Raw genomic sequence first — 16949 nt, forward strand, 5'->3', positions numbered from 1 at the left:
AAGGACACCTTTTCCCAACAGCAATTTTAAGATCTCTCCACAGGTGTTCAATGGGATTTAGATCTGGGCTCATTGCTGGCCACTTCAGAACTCTCCAGCGCTTCTTTGCCATCCATTTCTGAGTGCTTTTTGACGTATGTTTGGGGTCATTGTCCTGCTGGAAGACCCAGGATCTTGGACGCAAACCCAGCTTTCTGACACTGGGCCCTACAGTGCGACCCAAAATCCTTTGGTAATCCTCAGATTTCATGATGCCTTGCACACAGTCAAGGCACCCAGTGCCAGAGGCAGCAAAACAACCCCAAAACATCATTGAACCTCCACCATATTTTACCGTAGGTACTGTGTTTTGTTCTTTGTAGGCCTCATTCCGTTTTCGGTAAACAGTAGAATGATGTGCTTTCCCGAAAAGCTCTATCTTGGTCTCATCTGTCCACAAGACGTTTTCCCAGAAGGCTTTTGGCTTACTCAAGTACATTTTGGCAAACTGTAGTCTTGCTTTTTTATGTCTCTGTGTCAGCAGTGGGGTCCTCCTGGGTCTCCTGCCATAGCGTTTCATTTCATTTAAATGTCGACGGATAGTTCGCGCTGACACTGATGCTCCCTGAGCCTGCAGGACAGCTTGAATGTCTTTGGAACATGTTTGGGGCTGCTTATCCACCATCCGGACTATTCTGCGTTGCAATCTTTCATCAATTTTCCTCATCCGTCCACGACCAGGGAGATTAGCTACAGTGCCATGGGTTGCAAACTTCTTGATAATGTTGCGCACTGTGGACAAAGGCAAATCTAGTTCTCTGGAGATGGACTTGTAACCTTGAGATTGTTGATATTTTGCCACAATTTTGGTTCTCAGGTCCTCAGACAGTTCTCGTCTCCTCTTTCTGTTGTCCATGCTTAGTGTGGCACAGACAGACACACAATGCAAAGGTTAAGTGAACGTCTCTCCTTTTTATCTGCTTTCAGGTGTGATTTCTATATTGCCCACACCTGTTACTTGCCCCAGGTGAGTTTACAGGAGCATCACATGCTTGTAACATTCTTATTTATCCGCAGTTGTGAAAGGGTGCCAATACTTTTGTCCAGCCCATTTTTGGAGGTTTGTGTGACATTATGTCGAATTTGCTTTCTTTCCTCCCTTTTTTTGTTTTGTCCCAATACACACAAAGGGAATAAACATGTGTATAGCAAAACATGTGTTAATGCAATACGTTTCGTGAGAAATACATGATTTCCTGGAGAAATATCAAGGGTGCCAACAATTTCGGCCATGACTGTATATGTTTTAATGAAATCTTGTAGATATTGCGCTTAGTATGAGATGTATTCGCCGCTGTTAGTGGACTATAATAGGGATGTGCTGTTTGGGCGGTGATACCTTTAGCAAAATGGCGGGTTCGACCTCACTGCCCATCTCAGAGAGCAATATAAGGAAGACCTTCTTACTAGACGCCCTTACCCTTTATGAATAAGTCAGGTGACGAAACGCGTCAAAGGGAAGTGACGTCAAGACGCAGTGAGCAACCGGAAGTTGCCGGACGGCCATCTTGGATTCTGGAAATTCCACTCAGAGATGCATGAGGAGTGTTCCCAAGGATCTATGGAGGGTCTGTCTATATTTAATATGATGTGACATTTATACAATAAAATTTACTTGGTATTGAAGAGCTTCCTATTGCTGGTTGTGGTGGCATTATCCGGAGTCATTGAGAATATGACCGGATGAGTTTTATATGAACTTTATCAGCATAACCTGTTAAGCTTTGGAGGGAACCTATATAGTAATGGAGGAAGAATGTTCCACTTGCTGAATTGAAAAGCTGCCTCTGGATTGGCTTTTTACATGCTTGTCATATCCACGTTCTGGTAAGGGTGTTTTATCCTTACACTTAGAAGTGGACACGTGTTCACATGTTTTGCACACTGCATGAGAGTGTTTATAGCGGCATGCACAGCTCACATTATACTCACTTGTATGGATCACCATGTGTGATTTAGTGTGATTTACATGCGTTTGCAGTGATGTTGATAATACTTTGTGTGTATATATGGTATCACACTATGTGAGTTCTCTCTTTCTTTGAGGTACGATCTCCGTAATCATTGGATTCACAACCTACTGGAAGTCATTTTGCGGATTGTCTATTTGGAGGACTTTTGTTTATCTTATTTATTTTATTTTATACCGTATATTTTATTGTGGACATTTTTTTGGACAGTATTTATTTATTTATGTTATTTAGTATATTAGCACTTTATATATTTTTTAAAAAAAGTTAAACTGGTTCAATGTCTTTTGAACTCCTGGGAAGGCTGCGTTATCTTTTTACGAGGTGTTAAATGGCACAGGTGGCTCAGACAGCAAGGCCCCAGCTCCCTTGGGGATTTTATAGCACGTAGCCCCCTGCTGGGCTCTGGCCTCCTGTGACACTTTCAACACACATATGTCCCTGTGAATTAACAGAGAGGGAAGGGGGAAAATGAGGGGGAAATATGTTTGTCAGGATGGTTAACCCCTTGGCCAGGATGGAGGTTGAAGCCAAAATGGTTGAACTGCGTCCATTTCTGGGTGCACGCCTGCCACAGAGGGGACTGCTAAGAAGCGCAAAGCAATAACCATGAAAACAAAAGTGAAAATAATCGAGAAATTGGACCAAGGTGAAAAGATGGTAGACATCGCTTGTTCTTATAATATGAATTGTTCAACCATTGGCACAATGAACAAGGCCAAGATCATAGAACATGTAAAGTTTGCTGTGGTAAAGTGATAGAGGAGATGGAGAAACTTCTGTGTATGGATGCAGGATCAGCATCAGCGTCGAGTACCACTCAGCTTAATGCTTATTCAAGAAAAAGCTAAAAGCCTGTTTGAAGACTTGAAGAAAAAACAGGGTGAACAGTGTGCATCTTTTACTGCCAGCCGTTGATGGTTTAACAGAGAGCAAACCTTCACAACGTAAAAGTAAGTGGCGAGGCTGCGAGTGCAGATACCATAGCTGCCCAAGAATTTCCAGCAACACAGAGAAATTGACGAAGGTGCTTATTTACCCCTACAGGTTTTCAATGTCAATGAGACAGGACTGTACTGGAACCCCTTGTTTAGTGCCCCATGTGACCTTTGATAAACTCAGCAGCTGAGATTGCCCTGTTGTCCGTGGTCTTTCAGGAGAGGATAACAAAGCGGAACTTAGACTAGGCTCCACAGGACCTGGCGGTGGTGCATTTGCACCCTTTCGTGCTGTGCCTCCCCCACACAACTTTCTGGATGACATTACCTCCACTAGCGTTACAAGAACTGCGCAAGAGTTTAATCAAAACACAACATACACAACAGATCTGCTTAAGAGTGAAGCAACATACTCCAATGAAATCCACTGAAAAAAGGGGGTAGCAACACAAGCCTCCTGCCTGGCTGACCCTCCCAGGGGAGTACTCCCGTGCCCTTTAGAACAACATGTCCTGTGTCTTGGCCATCCCTCCACAGTCCAGCAGTGGTAAAAGCAGAGGTAGCAGTGGCTGCAGCAGCTCACATGTAACAGGCAGTGTCCTATGTAAACAATATGGCTAACTTTGTCTTACTGCTGCTACTGTGCATGCGTCTCCGTCTCACATGGTAACAGACTCCTGAGAGAGAGAGATTTTCAAATGGATCCGATTGAGGCCCTTGACTCTCAGTAAAATCCTGCCAGACCTCCCAGTATGCTTCACAGAGAATATGCATCACTTGTTCAGTGAACATCCACCTTACAGACACTGGTGAACAAAATGAGTCCTTCCTGTGTAGTGGGGGTTATATGGGGGAGTTCAATCGGTCGGCCACTGTCCATTCAGCTGTAGGTGGCATATAACCCACATAGTCATTATTATGGCCTGCTCTGTGTCCCGTGGTGTACAAGAAAGAAAAATATCCTTCCCAGTGGAGCCCCCAGCACTGCAAAGGTTAAACACTCCTTAAGTTACATATTCTGGCTGAAAAAAGACAAAAGTCCAAAAAAGTGACAAAAGTGATTACCAAGGATCTCCAAAGGGGAGGAGGGCAGCTTTGTTTACCAACAGTCAGCTCGGGCACAGCACAGCCATCCAGAGAAGTGTGTTTGCAGTGAAGCACCAATACACCGCCCCCCGAAAAAAACACTCCCAGCACACAGTTAATCCTTTTATTGCCCCCATGTTAACCCCTTCCTGCTTAGTGCGATGTCAGTGCTTTTTTTTTTTTAGCACTGATCACTGTATTGGTGGCACTGGGGATGTCAGTGACACCAAGTCAGCTCCCCCCAGTGTTAGAATGCCCACTGCAGTCCCGCTATAAGTCGCTGAACACCGCCATTACTAGTAAAAAAAGAAAAAAAAATTCCAGTATATATACCGCCATTTGTAAATGCTATAACATTCACATAAACCAATTAATTTACACATATTGGGATTTATTTTTTCTTTTTTTTTTTTAGCAAAGACATGTAGTAGAATACATTTTGGCCTAACTTTATGACAAAATTTTTTTACTGGACATGTTTAACCACTTGCCTACAGGGCACTTATACCCCCTTCCTGCCCAGGCCAATTTTCAGCTTTCAGTGCTGTCGCACTTTGAATGACAATTGCGCGGTCATGCAACACTACCCATATGAAATTTTTATCTTTTTTTTGAGACAGAGAGCTTTCTTTTGGTGGTATTTAATCACCTCTGGGTTTTTTTTATTTTTTGTTAAACAAACCAAAAACTGAACATTTTGAAAATAAAAAAAAATTTTCTTAGTTTGTTATAAAATTTTGTAAATAAGTGATTTTTCTCCTTCACTGATGTGCGTAATGAGGCTGCAGTGATGGGCACTGACAGGCATCACTGATGGGCACTGAAAGGCAGCACTGACAGGCAGCTCAGATGGGCACTGATATGTGGCATTGATGTGCACTGGTAGGCACTGATAGGTGGCATTGATGGGCACTGACAGGTGGCACTGATGGGGCTACACTGATCATCAGGGCACACTGACCATCAGTGTACATGTCCCCCCTGAGGAATGCGGTTTACCGGCTCTCCTCTCCTCATGAACTATCAGCGTGACAGCTCGTGAGGAGAGGAATGCTGATAACTGACATTTCCTTATTTACATGGGATCAGTTGTGATTGAACACAACTGATCACATAACAGAGCCGATGTCATTGGCTCTTTCCATTGATCGGTGATCCGCTGTGTCCGAGGGACACAGCGCACCACTGATCGCCGTGCTACGCACCCCCGGGGACGCGCACGCGCGGTTAGAGTGGGAGGATGTCATATCACGTCCTCCCAGAACGAGAGAACCACCTTGCGCCCGTCATTACCTTATATGGTGCGCAGGAAGCCGTTAATAGCATAAAGTCAAAAATATTTTTTTTCTCAAAATTGCAGGTCTTTTTTTTTTTTTTTATAACACACACAAAAAAAAAAAAAAAAACGCACAGGCGATCATATACCACCGAGAGAAAGCTCGATTTGTGGGGGAAAAAAGGACGTAAATTTCATTTGTGTGTAGCGTTGCATGACCACGCAATTGTCAGTTAAAGTAACGCAGCGCCGTAATGCAAAAAAAGGCCTGGTCAGGAAGGGGGGGGGAGTAAATCGTCAGGAGGCAAGTGGTTAAATCTGGCAATTTGTTTTTTTTTTCCTAGTAGAGCAAATATCAATCTTCAAGTAAATATCAGATTACAGATGAAAGTATACACACCTTTTTATGGACAGGTGTGGTAGCTACCTGCAGCTCTATGCAGATCCGGACTCTCTGTCGTCTGGAAGACATCAAGCAACAGCACGTGTTAAGAAAATTCAATCAATTTGCAGCAATGCTAAAGAATCAATGAAACAAAGCATCAGCAGGGACCATACATACTTAGAGCGGTATTAAATCCAAAAGCAAAGAAACAATAATAAATACTATAATGCAGTTTGCCAATCCTTTGATGTGGCTATTTTTTAAAATCTGGAGAGTAACACTTCCTGTCTTATGGTGTCTCTACAACAGATGGACGAGCAACAAGCACATTTGGACAGCAGCATGATCAGACTGGGGTAAGGGTAGTGTTGGATACACTAGCAGATTTAGATGGACTTAAAGTTGTATCAAACCGAACAATAAAAATGTAACGTATTACAGTTTACCAATCCTAAAATGTTTTGTCTGCAGTGGATTCAGCCATTAACACATTTCCTGTTTTAGGATGTCTGCATTCTGAATGAAGAAGTAAAGCAGACACTTTTGGACAGCAGCATTGTCAGTTTGGGGAGAGGGAGCATGTTACATGTTCTACCCTAAAAACAGGTGGAACATGTAACATGTTCCAGAAGGTGAATTTATCCTTTAAAAAGTATTTTCAGTCTCAAGGCACCCCAGTCTAAAGGTTCGTTCACATGTGAGGTTGAGAGACAGTAAAACCACGCAGTTGAGCTGCAATTTTACCACACACACACACCCCTTCCCCCCAACTGCTCCCTCTTTAGCTTCAGAAGTAGCAACCAGGGTCATATACGCGCTATACCCACAGTGCTTTGCGACCACGACAGAAATTATATCCTCAGTCACGTTCAGTGGGCACTATCCCCCATCAAATGTGACCCATTCAGGAGAATGAGACTGCACTGCTACCACGTACATTGCTGCATGTAGGGGGTTCAAATACTTCAGAAAATGATCTGAGCATGAATCACTTTTCAGAGGAGCAGCAGTCCTTGCTGCTATTGTGAATGAGTCCTAAAAAAAAAAAACAATGCTTACCTTAGAAGAGCAGTTCTAATCATACAGGATTACAGGTCTGGATTAATCGATTTCCCGCCACCCTATAGCAGATATAATGCTACAGGGCGGCAGGGACAGACAGACACACACTGTAAATATTTTATTAATTCTTTTCATGTGGCAACACTGAAGAAATGACACTCACTACTTTACATTGTAGCAAAGTCTCATTTCTTCAGTGTTGTCACATGAAAATATTAACAAAAATGTGAGGGGTGTACTCACTTTTGTGATACTGTGTGTGTATATATATATATATATATATATATATATATATATATATATATATATATATATATATATATATACACACACACACACACACACATACACACACACACACACACACACACACAGGTGAAACTCGAAAAATTAGAATATCGTGCAAAAGTTCATTTATTTCAGTAATGCAACTTAAAAGGTGAAACTAATATATGAAATAGACTCATTACATGCAAAGCAAGATAGTTCAAGCCGTGATTTGTCATAATTGTGATGATTATGGCTTATAGCTCATGAAAACCCCAAATCCACAATTTCAGAAAATTAGAATATTACATGCAATCCATAGAACAATATCAGACCTCTGAAAAGTATAAGCATGCATATGTACTCAGTACCCGTACTTGGTTTAGGCCCCTTTTGCAGCAATTACTGCCTCAATGCGGCGTGGCATGGAAGCTATCAGCCTGTGGCACTGCTGAGGTGTTATGAAGACCAGGATGCTTCAATAGCGGCCTTCAGCTCTTCTGCATTGTTCGGTCTCATGTCTCTCATCTTTCTCTTGGCAATGCCCCATAGATTCTCTATGGGGTTCAGGTCAGGAGAGTTTGCTGGCCAATCAAGCACAGTAATCCCATTGTCATTGCACCAGGTTTTGGTGCTTTTGGCAGTGTGGACAGGTGCCAAGTCCTGCTGTAAAATGAAGTCAGCATCCCCATAAAGCTCGTCTGTGGAAGGAAGCATGAAGTGCTCCAAAATCTCCTGGTAGACGGCTGCGTTGACCCTGGACTTAATGAAGCACAGTGGACCAACACCAGCAGATGACATGGCTCCCCAAATCAACACAGACTGTGGAAACTTCACACTGGACTTCAAGCATCTTGCAGTGTGTGCCTCTCCATTCTTCCTCCATACTCTGGGTCCTTGGTTTCCAAATGAGATGCAAAAGTTGCTCTCATCATAAAAGAGGACTTTGGACCACTGAGGAATAGACCAGGTCTGTTTTTCTTTAGCCCAGGTAAGACGCTTTTGACATTGTTTGTTGTTCAGGAGCGGCTTGACAAGAGGAATAGTTGCAATAGTACTGGTAATGTTATGTAAAAATACATGCAGTTTACTTTCCAAGGAATCCACCGTCAATGGAGGTCCCACCGGTGAGGGGTGTGAAGCTGCAGGGGGGTCTGCGTCCGTCCTCTCCATCTCTGCGGATCCTCTGGAGCTCTCGCTGGGGCTGCCACCGCTACTCGAGGCCAGGGATGCGGGCCTAGTGAAGAAGAGGTCCAGTGGAGGTGGCGTGGGCGGCTTCAAGCACCCGTTCTTTCCCATGGGGGGTGCCTGAATATGCCCCGACTTAGGAGAGGGCACTCATGGAGCCAAGAAGGAGTATAAGGAACGGGAGTGCTTTAGATTCCGAGGACTGGCAGAGCTCCATCTTCAGGCAGCCGTCATCTTGGACCACCGCGCATGCGCCTCCTTGAGTTTCATTTCAGTACATATTATCTTTGGCAGCATTTTACGGTCATGTACTGCAAATAATGATAAGAATTGTGTATTTTGTGCAGGCAGGCAGGCAGTTGTGGCCTAGCATTCGCCTTGCGCTGTGTCTAATAGCAGTGTGTCGGGACAGGAAGTTTATCTGCTTGTTTCTTGTTTTTGTTCTTCCCCGGGGCTACGGTCCACTGTGCATTGTTACTGTGAGGACGGACTTAGTGCTAATTGCATGCACCTCAATCATAGTGTCGATTCTTCTAGTGTATGGTTATGCACAAAGGGGTGCAGATGCTTTCCATTCCTGCATTATGTCATTCCTAAACTCTCAGTATGCCTCCCCTAACCATTCTTTAATGTAATGTCGTGGGTCTTAAAATCAAACACTCCCTATTGTTTAATTATTTAAAGTCCTACCAGCCGGATATTTGTGTCCTGCAGGAGACCCATTTGACTGGGAGCAGAATACACAGCCTTAAAAAAAAAAAAAAAAAAAAAAAAAACAACTCTGGGTGGCTCATTGTTAGCACTTATTCTTCCCATGCGCGTGGAGTGAGTGTGTTAGTTCGTAAATCTGTGCCCTTCACACTTTTGGATCTGCTACTGAACCCTGAGGGTAAATTTGTACTGCTACATGCTGTTGTTTCTAATGTACCAATGGTGATGGTAGGACTCTATATCCCACCACCATCAGATCCTGCTATACTTACCAAGCTGACCCAGATGCTTCTTAATTACCTTACTACGGATATTATCCTGACAGGGATGACAAGGGACTGTATGGAGACCTGCAGGCGGCCCTGCCAGAGGTTATGCTCCTCCAGGTTGCTGTGGTTAAAAAGCAGCTGCTACATCAGTCTCAGGAGGATCTTTGAGCAGGGGGAGAGGACTGGGTGATTATTGTCATGGCTATCTAAACAACAGTCTACCTCTACACATACCGCTGCCATTAGAGATGCTGATGGCAGACTGCGGATTACAGCAGATGCCATTAATGCCCGCTTTGTGAACTATTATGCTACCTTATATGCCTCTGTCTCTGCTCGCGATCCCGAGAGTCTGTGTTCTTTTTTGGATGGAATGGGGTTCTCTGTCCTCTCTGCTAGCTCACGACAGCTCCTTGATGTCCCAATTACTCTGCAGGAGATTCAAAGGGCCCTAGGTTCTATGCAGACGGGAAAAACCCCGGGGGAGGATGGGTTACTCTCAGAATTCTTTAAAACCTTCAGTGACCCCCTGGCAGCAAAACTTCAGGGAGTCTTCATGTCTGCCCTGGACAATGCCACCTTCCTGGAGTCTATGCTGAGAGCCTTGATAGTAGTGCTGCCCAAACCTGGTAAAGATCCGGAACTCTGCTCTTACCGGCCCATCTCTTCTGAATGTAGATGCAAACATATTTACTAAGGTCTTAGCTACCCAACTTAAAGGACTCCTTTCCCTGATTCAAAGGGTTCAAACAGGCTTTATGCCCAGCAAGGGGACTGCCAGACTTATGGAGGGTATTTACTATTATCAACCATACTGAGAAATCTGGGGCTCCAAGGGTGGTGGCCTCTCGACGCTGAAAAAGCTTTTGACTTGGTGGAGTGGGACTATTTATGCTTGGTAATGCGTAAATTTGGGATTGACCCAGCCTTGATGTCCTGGGTGCAACTCCTTTATTCTGCTCCTACTGCCAGGGTTCGGCCCAATTATTTCCTATTAATATCCTTCCCGCTCCACCAAGGTACAAGACGGGGTGCCTCTTCTGCCTGGCCATTGAGCCCATGGCAGAATAAAATATGCAGTGCTATGATAATGTATATTAAAATGATTAAAATATTAATGGAAATACCGTACATGTGCTGTGGAGCGCTCAGATATATATAGGTACGCAAGACATCTAGCAATGACGTTTACAGTGCAAAAGTGACATATTAGATAAAACACCAATAAACAATAAATCAAAGTCCAGATATGAAATATCAAGTGAATTCCGTGACTCCAGTGATAGTGAATGAGTATGTATTGCACTAACCAGATAGCGCAAAATAATGCGCATTTGAGTAATCAGACCACTCCTGGTCGTCTGGATCTGGAAAGGTGAGGATCAAAGGATCATCTGGCAAACCACTGCAAGACAGGTAATTAGCATGTCATCACTCCCCAGGTATCAGGAATACTCATCTATCCAGCAGGGGGATCACACTCAAAGCACCAAAAATTCACATCTTTCCAGCACGGGGACCACTCCCAATCATATAGAGCACAAAGGAATCCACCTGAGGACAGGACGGAGACAGCGGAGAGCCTAAATTTGGGATTGACCAAACCTTGATCTCCTGGGTGTAACTCCTTTATTCTGCTCCTACTGCCAGGGTTCGGCCCTATAATTTCCTATTAATATCCTTCCCGCTCCACCGAGGTACAAGACAGGGTGCCTCTTCTCCCTGGCAATTGAGCTTATGGGGTTGCTTCTGAATGTCTCCTCAGGTCCAGGGCAAACTGGTTGAACCTCTGATGGAAAAAGTGTCCCTTTATGCAAATGGAACTCTCCTATATTTGCAGGATGCTCACCAGTCGTTGGCTGCGGCTTTGGATACTATTAATATTTTTGGTACTTATTCAGGGATTAGGGTATATTGGGACAAACCTGTACTGTCTCCTTCACCACCCCCTCCGACCATGCCAGCCTCACTTGCGTGGGTGTCCCAATTTAAATACCCTGGTGTTAAGGTTCAAAGGGACTTAGCCACATACCTGGCTGATAACCTTTATCAAATCTTACACCAGTTTATACAAAAATGTTTGGTTTGGAAATCATTGCCTCTCACTCTGGTTGGCAGAGTGAACCTTATTAAGACTTATCTCCCCAAATTCACCACATACCGGTGCCTATTCCGAATGCCTTTTTTTTTTTTTTTTATTAAAACTAGGACAGACTGTCACATCCTTTATATGGGCAGGATCTATCCCGAGAACAGCCGAGACTGCCCTGTAACTTCCCTTTTTCTGTGGGGGGGTTGGCTATGCCCTGCTTTAAAAAGTACTACTGGGCTGTGGTGCTGGTAAAGGTACAGTGGTGGTTCGCTCAAATCAAATACAACCCAGCAATTAACTTAGAGGCAGCGTTATTGGGGTCCAATTCAAAGCTTAAAAACCCAGTGTACAGAGGGACCTCGGTCCAACCCCAATATCACCTCCCCCATGAAGGCCACTGTTCTGGTTTGGAGGCAGGTCACGATGGCTATGGGTACACCAGTACTATTTCTCCCCACACCCCCCTTTAGGGAAAACCTAATTTGGCTCATTTGCAGTCTGGGCTAGGAATGGCGTAAGGACTCTGCGCAATATCATGCCTGAAGGCCATATCCTCACTTTCGATGAGTTGAGAAGTCTACTCCACCTACTCTCCTGGATGTTCACCCTCTTATAACTGGGGATGTAGCTGTGTTCAGAATTAAGCAATCACATTCAAAATCATGTTAAATAGGAGTCAGTACACACCTGCCATCCTTTAAAGTGCCTCTGATTAACCCCAAATAAAGTTCAGCTGTTCTAGTAGGTCTTTCCTGGCATTTTCTTAGTCGCATCCTACAGCAAAAGCCATGGTCCGTAGAGAGCTTCCAAAGTTTCAGAGGGTTCTCATTGTTAAAAAGGTATCAAATCAGGAGAAGGGTACAAAAGAATTTCCAAGGCATTAGATATACCATGGAAACGCAGTGAAGACAGTCATCATCAAATGGAGAAAATATGGCGCAACAGTGACATTACCAAGGACAGGTCGTCACTCCTAACTTGGTGAAAAGACGAGAAGAAAACTGGTCTGGAAGGCTGCCAAGAGGCCTACAGCAACATTAAAGGAGCTACAGGAATATTTGGCAAGTACTGGCTGTCTGGTACATGTAACAACAATCACCCATGTTCTTCATATGTCTGGGTTATGGGGTAGAGTGTCAAGATGGAAGCCTTTTCTTACTAAGAAAAATCTCCAAGCGTGGCTAAATTTTGCAAAAACACATCTGAAGTCTCCAAATGCATATGGAAAAATATGCTATAGTCTGATGAAACCAAGGTTGAACTATTTGGCCATAATTCCAAAAGATATGTTTGGCGCAAAAACAACACTGCAAAAGAACACCATACCCACAGTAAAGCATGGTGGTGGCGGCAGCATCATGCTTTGGGGCTGTTTTTCTTCAGCTGGAACCGAGGCCTTAGTCAAGGTGGATGGAATTATAAACAGTTCCAAATATCAGTCAATATTGGCACAAAACCTTCAGGCTTCTGCTAGAAAGCTGAACATGAAGAAGAACTTTATTTTTTCAGGATGACAACGGCCCGAAGCATACACCCAAATCAACAAAGGAATGGCTTCCCCAGAAGATTAAAGTTTTGGAATGGCCCAGACCTGAATCCGATTGGAAATCTGTGAGGTGATCTGAAGAGGGCTGTGCACAGGAGATACCCTCGCAATTTGACAGATTTGGAGTGTTTTTGGAAGGAAGAGTGGGCAAATACTGCCAAGTCAAGATGTGCCATGCTGATAGACTCATACCCAAAAAAGACGGAGTGCTGTAATAAAATCAAAAGGTGTGCTTCAACAAAGTATTAGTTTAAAGGTGTGCACAGTTACGCAACCATATTATTTTAGTTTTTTATTTTTACTTCCCTCCACTTAAAAGATATCAGTTTGTTGTTCAACTGAGTTGTACAGTTTATAGGCTAAATTAAATGTGAAAAAGTTCTGAATTGATGCATCTTTGTCTCATTTTTTTACATCACAGAAACCTGGGGGTGTGTAGACTTTTTATATCCACTGTACCTATACATCAGCCCGCATCGACCGCTCCTGCACAGCTCACAGAGAACACATCTGGGAGCCCGGTGATTGGTGTCACCCAGACACAGCACATCACATTACCGCTATGTCTGGGCAATCACATGGTGTTTTACCATGCAACTGCTGTGACCAATCACAGCACTCACACTCTGTGTTTACAACACAAGAAAGTGAAAGTAAAGCAATGCATCAGCTTGTGAGTGTGCAGCAGCCTGTCAGGCTGCATGTACACTCACAAACTGGTGTGCCAGCCAACCCAATGTCCCTAACCACTGCCCATAGAATTCAATAACAAAACAGCGAGCCCTGTCACCTGTCCCAGTGCACACAATATCATGGCCACACCATACCAAAGTCCTAATCGCCGCCATACCAACATCCTGATCACTGCCATAACCCATACCAACGTCCTGATCACCGCCAATTGCCATACCAGCTTCCTGATCACCCCATACCAGCGTCCAAATCAACGCCATACCTCATGCTAATGTCCTGATCACTGCCATACCCCATACCAGCGTTCTGATCACTGCCATAAGTCATACTAGCGTCCAGAATTTTAGCGTCTTAACTGATCAATTTTCAAATATATATCCCATAGTTTGTAGACTTTATAGCTTTCATACAGACTAAAAATACTATACAGTTTTGGGTTATTTTTACCCAAAAAATGTACCAGAAAAAAATTTGGTCTAAATTTTTAAAGAAATATTTTTTATTTGCAAAATTTAATTTAAAAAACTAAGCAAAATATGTTTTTTCAAAATGTACGGTATTTTTTCACTTGTATATCAAAAAAAAAAAAAACCCAGTGGTGATCAAATACCAAAGGAAAGCTCTATCTGTCAAAAAAAAAAAGTGATAAAAATTAGTGGTGCACCGAAATTAAAATTCTGGTGCCGAAACTGAAAACGAAATTTCAAAATGCACTTAGCTGAAAACCGATATGCAGCTTTTAAAAATGAATATATTTTTTGGGAAAAAATACACTGATTAAAAAAGCAATATATACCCCAATTGTTTTGTAAAATATGTAAGGGGATGTTACGGCGAGTAAATAGATACCCAACATGTCACACTTTAAAATTGTGCACGCTCTTGGAATGGCATGAAACTGCAGTACATGGGTGATGCTTTAAAAATTTCTACAGGTTAGTAGTGCAACGTTGCAGAGGTCTAGTGCAAGAGTTCTTGCTCAGACCTTTGTCGCAATACTTCACGTGTGTGGTTTAAACACATTTACATATGTGGGCATGGCCTACGTATGCATTCACCACTACGTGCACACGGGGGGACTTTAAACTTTTTTTAAGAAATGTATTTAATGTTTTGGGGTTTTTTTGCACTGTTCCTTTTAGAAAAATTGTAATCCTCTTTATGGAGATGTGGGGTCAATAAGACTCCACATCTCTCCTCTGCAATGTAAAGCATTAGATCAAAAAGAGCATTGATCTAGTGCGTTAAAAAAAAAAATACAGCTGGAACTGGAAGTGACATCGCTTCAGTCCTCTAAGAGCATAGAGATGTGTGGCAGCCATCTTTCCTTCACCCATCTCTATGCCCAGCGCTGGGATCGATTGTTTGTCAGGTAAAACAAAAACTACCAAGCGGTGGCGGACGGGCGGCCTTGAGGAGCAGAGTTTTTTCGGCACCTGTATCGGTGTTTTTTTCCCATTTCGGCCGACAGCCAAAGGGGTGTTTTCGACCAAAACATTTCGGCAACCGGAATTTCGATGCATTGGGTACAGTGTTGCATGACTGAATAACTGTCACTCAAAGTGTGATAGCGCTGAAAGCTGAAAATTGGCCTGAACTGGAAGGGTGTGAAAGTGTCCAGACTTGAAGTAGTTAAATGTGTGCAAAAAAAAAAAAAAAGACAGCTCTGGAAGCAAAAAGATCACTGTATGAACTTATAGTATGATTTAATCAGACAGTAATGTGTGGAAGATGTAAAAAAAAATCACCAGAGCAAAGATTAATTATAGCCTCATGCGCACGAACAGAAAACAGGCCGCTTTTAACCACTTGCCCTCCTGAGGATTTACCCCCCTTCATGACCAGGCCATTATTTGCGTCCATTATTTGCGCGGTTATGCAAAGCTGCACCCAAATGAAATTTACGTCCTTTTTCCACTAATTGAGCTTTCTTTCGGTGGTATATCTGATCACCTGTGCGGTTTTTATTTTTTTGCAATATAAAAAAGAAAAAGACCAACAATTTTGAGAAAAAAAAAAATATTTTAGACTTTTTGCTATTAAACATGTCCAGTAAAAAAAAAAAAAAAAAAATCAAATTTTGTCATAAATGTACACCAAAATGTATTCTGCTACATGTCTTTGCTGAATAAAATCCCAATACGTGTAAATTATTTGGTTTACGTGAAAGTTATAGCATTTACAAATGGCAGTATATATACTGGAATTCTTTTCACTAGAATAGGTGGTGATCAGCGACTGATAGCGGGACTGCGGCAGACATTCTGACACTGGGGGGGGGGGGGGGGACTGACTTGGTGTCACTGACATCCCCAGTGCCACCAATAGCGATCAGTGCTATAAAAAAAAAAAAAAAAAAAAAAAAAAAAAAAGCACTGACACTGTACTAATGGCACTGGGCAGGAAGGGGTTAACATGAGGGGTGATTAAAGGGTTAACTGTGTGTAGGGAGTGTTTTACTAGGGGGCAGTGTCAATGTGCTTCACTTTAATCACACTGCTCTAGATGGCTGTGCTGTGCACAGCCATCCAGAGCAGTGTGCCCGAGCTGACGGAGGAGAACTGTTAGTAAACAAAACAGTCCTCCCTGTTGGAGATCTTCGGAAATCACAGGGCACTGGCGAGTAATTACCAGCCGGGACCCGGTGATTGACAGCCTTGAAAGGCGGCGCAGGTAGGGCACACATGCCCCCTACCTGGAGATGCAAAATCACGTATATATATATATATTTAGGGTGTAACATGTTCAGTCTCAGACCCCGTTCCCCCCAGCTGCGAGCTCGGGATTATCTCCCTGTACTCTGGCACAATTCAAAGGGACAGCAGCCATGCAGGGCTCCGACCACACAGCCGCGTCATTGATTCACAAACCCCGTGAATCAATGAACTACAAGTACCGACATAATTTTTAGCTGTTGGCTTGTAGCTCTCAATAAACTACCATGGTGTTGTTGAGCGCTGTGGTAGTTCGATTCTTCCTGTCAGTGTAAAACTGTCTGCCCGTCCAATGTACAGGCAGACAGATCACACTAACAGTTTGCAAGAGATCTGCTGATTGCGAGTGCAATGCTTCCTAGGCTCCTAAAACAAAAAAATTGTAAATGCACCTCTTTTTTTACCCACAAAAAAAAAATGCATTTATTATTTTTTGTTAAAGGAGAACTTATTCGTTAATAGCTCTGTAAGCAGCACTAGGTTATCTAATGTGCATCTGCACATTGTGTCGTTTACAGGTGTATTTTAGAGCAGCGTTCAGGCCCAAAACCTGAATTCAGCCTCATTCACATGGCTGTAAAAAACACATTTACACACGGTTTTCATTTACGGATCTGAACGCAGCTGCAGTTTTCAATGGAGACATTTACACAGGTGAGTCACCACGCATGGCCTTCAGATCTGTAACAGAAAATCCCCCCAAAAATCTGCAT

General features: G+C 43.2%; 1 protein-coding gene across 3 annotated transcripts in view; it reads right to left on the minus strand.

Annotated features, from left to right (window-relative positions):
• The window catches only part of SASS6 (SAS-6 centriolar assembly protein), a 72358-nt gene that overhangs the window by 53378 nt on the left and 2031 nt on the right, over window positions 1-16949 (minus strand). For all 3 annotated transcript variants that reach the window (XM_089686568.1, XM_089686569.1, XM_089686567.1), the window contains exon 2: window positions 5710-5770. In XM_089686568.1, the coding sequence (XP_089542694.1) occupies window positions 5710-5770 (61 nt within the window). The remainder of the gene's footprint in view (window positions 1-5709; window positions 5771-16949) is intronic.

Source organism: Staurois parvus, unplaced genomic scaffold (genome assembly GCF_062004578.1).
Source record: "Staurois parvus isolate SC_StPar_1 unplaced genomic scaffold, SC_StPar_1.0 ptg000402l, whole genome shotgun sequence".
NCBI classification, from domain to species: Eukaryota; Metazoa; Chordata; class Amphibia; order Anura; family Ranidae; genus Staurois; species Staurois parvus.